The following is an 8730-nucleotide window of genomic DNA, read 5'->3' as shown; positions in this document are numbered from 1 at the left end:
TGAGGCTGTTAAACTTAAATGAAAATTGGAAATTACCTCCGCACATTGTTGACGACTAATCATATTTTATTACGGAATAATGTTCTTCAAAATCATTTTTTTTATTTATTCAAAAAATAAATCAGTCTATAAATAATAAATAATGTGTCCTCCAAGGATTGACCTTTGATCAAACAAAAAGCCTCTTTGAAGTTCCCTCCGAGAATGGGTGGCGCTGATGGTGGACGAGTTCTGAAATAACCGATTGTCAGTTTTAGATGAGTTTAGAAAATATGTTCGCGCGCAACCTTAGACCATTTAAGTAAGTAGACCTGCCGTTCGGGCGGAACGCTGTGGCCAACATCGCACGGCGGGGAAGTGAGTGGGATGAGGGAACGTGACGTCACGGTTGGGACTGCAGACGATATTCCGTATGCGCGCTTGAGATATTTTAACGCTCATACGCTGCAAAGTCGCTGAAAAGTGACGATATTGGGCACGCAAAATGATTATACACTTAATAAACATATTTTTACGACGAACTAAGGCATTTTATAGCCTTGACTCTGCGCAAAAAGCTAAATAAATCAAGACGAAGCGATCGCATTAAATACATTTATTAAGAATGTAATTTTAATAACTTTGCATGGAGCAATATTCATGAAAATTGGCACACTTATGGGGAAAGGGCCTAAGATTTTTTGAGTGTAAGCAATATTTTACAATTTTGACCTTTTGACCTCACAATGTGGGTCCAAACTTGAATTTGCTCTCTGGGGTTTAAATGTTTAAAAAGTCGAGATAGAAAAAGTCTGAATTTCATTGACCAAGATGTCAATTCTTAGGTTTTTGGACCAGAGAAACCCGAAAATAACACTTTTATTTACGAAAATTTAACCGTTGACCCAGTAAGGTCACCGTCAAGGTCATAAGGGTGGCAAAAAGAGTAGCATACCGACAAAGGTGTCGATCCATGGATTTTATAGGGCACCCAAGTCATTGGTATTGTCCAAATACCCGTATTATTCAATAATCGACCTCCAAGGTTAATACGGAGGTCAAAGACCATAGAGGTAAACGTCCGGCCATCGTGACACCCAGGTTTCGAACCATATGTTTTGAAGGGTGCCAAAGTCGATTTTTCAGTTAATAGATCCGTATTTTTGATTTTTTTGACCACCGAGGTCTCAAAGGTCATAGAGTTAAATGTCTGGCCATCATGACAACCAACGTGTCAAACCATAGGTTTTGAAGGGTGTCAAAGTCGGTTACGCAGTTCATCCATCCGTACAACAATTTATTTTGACCTCCGAAAGTCGTAATGGGGGTCAAAGGTCATAGAGATTTTAGCCGACCGCTTTGACTTTCTGACTTGATTCAGATATTTTAAACTTCATTCACTACTTAGATTACCAAAATTTTATCACCCTCAATAACTTCAATAGCATTTTAAAAAAAGGTGATTGATTGTTTTTAAACTCTAGCTAAATTTGAGGATTATTTTTCAAAACTATCTTCTACAACTGTAGGGCATTAAGCCTGATATAGAAAGTAGGAATTCATGGTGTGGTATAATTTAAAAATTCTATCTACAGCTGACGAAAGAGGTAACTAGCGCGTTTTACAGTAACCAAGTATTTTCTTATACATGCGACTTCCGCAGTTTCACAAAATTCTTTCAGCATTTGAAGACGCACAGTGTAATGTAAAAATAGAAATATATTTTAATGACAATATTTTTCATATCTGCGGGCAAAAAAACAGCAGCTGTTTGAACGGCGTTATGTATCATGTGCGCTGCAAAACCGATCTGATAACGTGTGATGTACATGCCTTTGATCTGAAGGAATGATTATGAAAAATAGCATGGAAAGATATCCTAATGCTAATGCTAATTTCTTTTCTTCGTCTCCATAAATTGTTTTTACTAAAAATTTCTGTATTTTGGAGGAAGATGCAGCAGTATTTAAATATCTTTTATGCTCTTGCGTCTCCAAGTGCTTCGAAATATTATACTGCCGTGAAAAATAGAAAATTATCCGTTACATTTCACACATTTGACAGAGTAATCGCTTCTGGATTTTTTAATAAAATGAGATTTATTTCTTAGATGATCGTTGAATCCGCATCCTCTTTTCTTAAGTATTGTGACAAGAATATAAAAAATTAAATTATGTCGTAAATTGTTTAAAAAAATTAATTTGAAAACTCTGTAAGTACATACGTACAACAATACATGAAAATATTTAATAAGTTATTCAATATATTAAATATAATTGATTGTTATAAAGCAAATTTATTTTTAAAATTATTTTAATCCAATCCTCTCTTTCTTTCTAATTATAAATATGTTAATAGGTATTATTTATTCCCAGAATTTCCCGTAGCGTACGTAAATCGTAGGTGTCACTTGCAAAGCCGGCGACCTTTTTCCACCATCGCAATATATAAATAACACGAGAGCTATCTGCTAAGTAAAAAATTTTGCATTTATGAAATAACTAAATTACTTACCTAAATAACATGCTGATTTGTTGACATCCCTTTTTAGTAGCGCTAGCGCGCAGTTCAATTTGCATCGCATAATTGACCGTTTAAAAATTACTAGGTATATGCGAAGGAGTTGCCGCGTTACTTCGTGGACGACCGGCAAATTCTTTACACCATGACCCTTTTCCTCTCTAAAATTCCCCCGTTTACAACTTTTATGCAAGATTTCATGTTTTTATAACGATGTTCCGAATGATGCTAGATCGCTAACGAGATAAGAAAAAAATCTGCGGAAGTTTACAAAGGGCTTTGTCTTCATTTTACTGCCACAATATTTTTTCGTCGCTGCCAATGCCGAAAAAGGCCACTGTTTATTAATTGTAAGTTCACCAATCCAACCATGGCTGAGAGAAAACTTCTCGTACATAACGCAATATATATTAGTACTTTTAATTGAAAAATAGCGAAGAAAATGGCCAAAATACCGCAGTGATACAGTGAATCCCCATTCGTTGCCATGCGCTACGACGATGAGCGTCCCAACCGTTACGTCACGCCCCTTTAAAAGTGGGAGGGGAAGGAAGGGAGCGGAGGGGAGATGTTGGCCACACGGCGAGTCATGGGTAGGGGTCGGGAATGGCGGGTCTAGTTCTTATATGGTCTAAGCGCGCAACATTAAACAAAACAAAGTGAGCAATTTGAATTTTACATCTGTGGTACAGACGTACCTTTGTCGGCAAATTTAATCGACATAGCCTTTTCAAATCTCAATAATAGAGTTATTTATTAATTGAATGTGATTTTACGCGTTGCGTCCTTACATACCCCGAGTTCTCTTGTCATCCTCGTTATCATCGAGATAGAAGAAGTTAAAGGTGATTACATCTTCGATTAGTGACTGGTTTATCTGTAATATCAGGTTGGTAGATATTGCGTTGAATGGTGTGATATAGTTCGATGGATGTTTTATGATCCTGGATGATCGTCAGTTAACATATTGGTTAAATTCGTTGACCGAGAAATGTTAGGAATGCTTGACGTTACCTATGTTCCTAGTCTTGTTGTGAAGTTTTCCAATTAATTGGAATTTATAGCTTATATGGATCAGGTTAGTCTTGATTAATATACCATTATTTATTTTTCAGTGGAAAGACCAAGGCTGATATGCTGATGCTGTGATTTAAAAATGTCTCTCATTCCAATTACCTCTGATAACGCAGGGAGGATGAAAGTCCAGCTCCTTTCATTAAATGCGTATGACAGGCACAAAAAATTAATAAATGACTATCTACTATGTCGAAAAGGTGCGACAGCATTGCTACAAAGAGACACGTAAGTTGTGAGGATTATAGTTATTCATGCTTTACAACCACTCGGTGGGCATCATAAGACGCTTTCCCTTTTCAGGTCAAGGGACAAACGAGATATAGATGTAATAAGGGAAAACCACAAGTTTTTGTGGGAAGAGACTGATGAGCCTCGGTCTTGGGGAGAGAATTTGGCAAAAAAGTATTATGATAAACTCTTCAAGGAGTATTGCATATGCGACTTGAGGAAATTCAAAGAAAATAAGGTATTACGAATGATTTCTCGACATTACAGTCTTGGGCCCACTTATTGGGTTTTGGTGATCATTTTGTTAATATACTCTCAATAGCCCCATTGTGAATTACGGCTTTGCTTGACTTCTTACTCAGGCATTCAGTCTTTAAATTGAAATATCATTGGACGATCTTTTCATGACTTAGGGTGGACTACATAATTGTATTAAATGTTATGCAGTAAATACTTTCCTTTTCATCGTTGATTACATGTGGCTTCACATCTCAGTCATTTTGAAAGAATTGTTATATCTCTAATTTAAATAGCCGTTTTTTATCAGAAACTTGGTTAAACAATATTTTTATAATACTTACGATATTATACTATAAATATTGTCGTGATTGCCCTATATTCTAGGTTGCTCTTCGATGGAGAATTGAGAAAGAAGTCGTAGATGGCAAAGGTCAATTTGTTTGTGGTGACAAGGCATGCTCAGAGAATGAGTCCCTCAGGTCCTGGGAAGTCAATTTTGCATATCAAGAAGGAGGAGAGAAGAAAAATGCTCTTGTGAAGTTGAGTAAGTTCCGAAAAGACTCACTTATGTTTGCCCCAACTTCAACCCCAGTGAAAATGGCCCAATGAGTACTAGAGTAGATGTGGTCATTTTGTTAATATTCTGTTAATAGCCGCAGTGTCCATTTCCATTTGGATTCAGTAGCTGTCATAATCAGCAATCGCCAAGTTTATTTGTCTTAAGTTCCCATAGGTGATCTTGGTCATTTTCTATCTCCAAATTTCTGTTGATGGCCGCTTTCACTGGTGCAGCTATAGGACTCAGAGCTGATGAACCAAATTACCCTCTCCCTGGTGTCCACATATTGCATATTAACTGCGTCAATTTTCATACGTTTCTCTCATTGTCAGCTTTTTGACTAAAATATATATGGATTATCTTTATTTAACTAAAATGCATATCATATTTGTCCTACTAGGGCCCTGTTTCTCTGCCTTGGCTTCCCAAATGTAGCTTTGCCACTGATCTCTTGGGCCGTGGCTACTTAACTTTTCAATGACCATTTTCATGTGGGAAGTAACCTAACTATCATTTACTTCTTAGAAACTTTAATCTTGCTACGTATAACTGCGAGTAATTTTATTTCTATACATTTTCATTTCAACACCTGGGAGTGTTCCTCTAAAATCAAACTGTAGTTGTTGTTTACTTTGCTCTCATTCCATGCTAAAATAGAATTTCAAATCAACCTCTTATATTAGATGCATAGTGTTCCCACAATAATCAATAGCAAATCTGCTGTAGTTGTTTTCTTGTCTTATTTTCAATTTTTTTAATGACTTCATTGCCTTTGCATTGAATTTCAGAGAAAATATTGTCTTCCCAAGTCATCAAAACTGGTGCCAATTTCAATATCTCTCATTGTACATATAAATGTATGAAAGATTTTTTATTAGTAATTGCTAAAATGCTTGCTCTTACAGAATTTTTTAAATATCTTTTAATCAACTCTGCCCCATGATCGGTAGTGAAATTCACATGAGTACATACAATGAGAAAAAATTCCCTTGGACAGGTAATCGAACCATGAACTTTTGGCTTACTGGACCACTGCAGACAAAGTGGAAAGCCGAAGGTCTGTGGTTTGATTCTTGGTGCTGGGGAATTTTTTCTCATGACAGTTCATGTGAATTTCAGTCAATTGTTATAGAGTAGAAAAAATGCTTTGCTGTAGGGAGGCTGTGATTTTTCATTGGACATATGAGGAATTCCCATGTATATGAAGAGTAATCGCTTATAGGTTGTGAAGTTAGATTTTTTATTTCTGAGATTAGTAATTTACTGAGATTTCTTCTTCTATCAGACTTAAAATATACTAGTCTCACTCAGTCTATTTTTTTCTGCCTTTAGCACCTAAAATGGTGGTAACAGGAGACAAAAGTGGCAGGTTACTAGGATAAAGGATCAGTTTCACAAAGTGTTACAGGCTATCTTAATTAACCCTTTCGCGCCGGGCTCCTTCACGGGAAGTTGCTTTTGGCTGTACGAAGGCTTTGAGCATTTCTTTTTCGCCCCGTAAGGAGTTGTTTCTTGGCAAGGAATTGTCCAGGTAGTCGCTTCCTCCACTTAATGACCTTTCCTAGCGGGGTGCCAGACTTACTCGGCAACTGGGCAAATCCTCGACCCTTTTCCCGAAGGCAGCCCATCATGGCGTACTTTTGCGGTCAGTTTATTGTTACTAGTGCGATTTTAATTTTTTTTAATTGTTACTATTGCAGCAAATGTCAGTTCATCACTATATGCCTTTCATTTTGCAATGTCTATAGAACTTTTAAACAAAGTTTTACGGTTATTTTTAGGGTTTTCAGCAAAAGGGCATAATATCATAGACCAAGTGTGCCAGTTGGAGGGTAATAAGTTTTTCCAAGAAAACATTAATGCACTAATGTGTCCCGAAGTAAGCCTGTGAGGTGCACAGGGCAGATCACCTCAATGGATCCTGACCAGAGAACCAAGATATAACATTCCTTATTTGTACATTAAATTTACGAATTTTTAGGATATGCATTAATTAGCATTTATAGCAAAAGTCATTTATAATACGTTTGTATTCAAAGGTTGATAAGAGGTTATTAAAAATAATCGGTGTAATTTAGGCTCACCACAAAGAACTGCGAGAGTCATATTTTATTACATTACGAGGGCTTTTTTTCATTGGAGTTAAATCAGATATTTTATCGAATTTCACCGCAAATGTACACTTAGAATGTGCCTAACAGAGTAACGTATATCTTTTGATGTAAATCATTACAATATTGCTCCCATAAATTTGCTAGTAAGGTTTAAAAATAACAATTAAACATCTAATCTTAGCGTATCCAAAATTTGTTCTCAGGTGATGATGAACTCTGTTAATATGAATGCTAGAGTTCCGTTTAAAATTTTGAAACTGAACAGCAGAACATCCAGAATGTAATTCTTGGCATTGATTTTCAATAAATGCAACATGTACGTTTTTAGTTATTCTAACTTATAAACAAATGAGCGACCATGAGCATCTCCCTTGAGTGGGACACTAAGTGCCGGAATGGTGAGATAATCCCCACACGAACAACAGGGAAGGGTCGGACCTCTCGCGCCTAGGGACCCAAATGGCGCTTGGGACCCACTTGGCATGTTTGACCGCAAAGCCGTGGAAACACGGCCTTCGGCCTTTAGCGTTGGAAAATTCAAGCCGTGAAAACATGGCCTTCATAGGGAAAAGGTTAAGATCGCAGATGCTTATTACATTAAAACTATGTCAACTGTAGCAACTTCTGCACATAAGCTGTAATTGATGGCATCCTTTTGACATAATTTGGAGTCTCTTTACTTAGTGAAGATGATCGTGCAAACTTCCAGATATGGCATTGGCCAAGCTAATGATATGGTCATTTCAATCTTTCAATTTTTCAATTTCTTTCTATTTCTCTAGGCTGGAATGTAGCCCCCCTGAAATCCAACATTCCGTCTACTCCCTGGATACCTTCATACCTCCCTAAAGTATTCCTATTATTGTCAGACCGAATCGAAAACTCAGTCATTTTTGTCTTCCCTCTAGCACTATATACTTGGTTCATAAATATCTTACGCTTGTACATGAATGGGGTTGTTGTGAGAACTTTCACTCAAATAAGTTTAAGTATGCTTTTCACCTTAACCAATTATTTACTTAATGAGGCCTTGTGAATCTGGTGTCTAGAATTAAAAGTATTTATATTCTGATATCATCAAATTTTTCAACCAGAACTACACATGCTTATTTACTGCACTTCATGGGGAGCTTGTACTTACAGCTGATTTAATGAACAAGTAAATTCAAGCCTCCAATATAATTGATCAAAGAGAAGGGAAAAAGTATATATTTTTTTCTTTGAGAGTGGTCTTGAAACATAGCTCACAAGATTATGCATATTTGGTATTAACATTATGGAGAATATAATACAGGTTTGCCACATTGAGCAGAGCTACTGACCACAGGGTCCTGGTTTCAAATCTTGATGAAGCCTTAACACCTCCAAACCAAAAACCTGAAAGTGTGAAGTGGCCCAGGGGAAGAAATTGGTTGCACTATCTTGAATATGTAAAATTCACATTCTTTTGAACTAGTCTGGAGTAAGCCCTATCAAAACCAACCTTATGGTTGAAGCAATCAGTGAGTAACAGTGCATAATTATTCATCTAGGACTGTGCCCATCTTGCTCCCAGAAGCTTAACTATCACAGCCAAAAGAGGGAAGTAATGAGAAAGAAGAGGAAGAGTAGTGCCAATTCCTCTGAGTCACTCCCGAAAAGGAGGAAACAAGAGGAAAATGCCGAAGGTGAAGATCAGACACGGCCTACCCAAGCAACATTGGATCCGACTGTGTTTGTAAAAGCAGAGCCAGAAAGTGAAGAGGAACCCGAATCTTCTAACATATGGAAGGGATCAAATGTTGTCAGTGAAGAAGAGAAATCTAGGGATGAAGAATTTGAAGAATACCTACAGGATCTTTTTATGTAATTCATATAAATATTTTTATATGGTTTGTTTTTCATCGTACATTTATTTTAAGAATACATAATTACAAGATCTCTTTGTGTAGCTTATATTATTATTTTATTAATAATAATAAATCAAAAAATAATATTTTTGTAATAAACAATTGCTCTCAAGATGCTTGCTTT

General features: G+C 36.6%; 1 protein-coding gene across 3 annotated transcripts; it reads left to right on the top strand.

Moving 5' to 3' along the window:
* Nucleotides 1–3134: 3134 nt before the first annotated feature.
* On the top strand, nucleotides 3135–8720 carry LOC124159400 (protein FRA10AC1 homolog). Of its 3 annotated transcripts, none has more exons than XM_046535185.1 (5): nucleotides 3135–3344; nucleotides 3615–3801; nucleotides 3877–4042; nucleotides 4429–4588; nucleotides 8250–8720. In XM_046535185.1, the coding sequence occupies exons 2-5, from the start codon at nucleotides 3656–3658 to the stop codon at nucleotides 8564–8566; spliced, it is 789 nt and encodes a 262-aa protein (XP_046391141.1). In that variant the 5' UTR covers nucleotides 3135–3344; nucleotides 3615–3655; the 3' UTR covers nucleotides 8567–8720. The 3 variants fall into 3 exon arrangements, with proteins under 3 accessions (XP_046391141.1, XP_046391140.1, XP_046391142.1); XM_046535184.1 differs by having other exon boundaries at nucleotides 3175–3388; XM_046535186.1 differs by lacking the exon at nucleotides 3135–3344 and adding an exon at nucleotides 3414–3492.
* The last annotated feature ends 10 nt before the right edge of the window (nucleotides 8721–8730 follow it).

This window comes from Ischnura elegans, chromosome 5, assembly GCF_921293095.1.
Source record: "Ischnura elegans chromosome 5, ioIscEleg1.1, whole genome shotgun sequence".
Lineage (NCBI taxonomy): Eukaryota > Metazoa > Arthropoda > Insecta > Odonata > Coenagrionidae > Ischnura > Ischnura elegans.
This window is presented reverse-complemented; position numbering and strand designations above follow the sequence as displayed.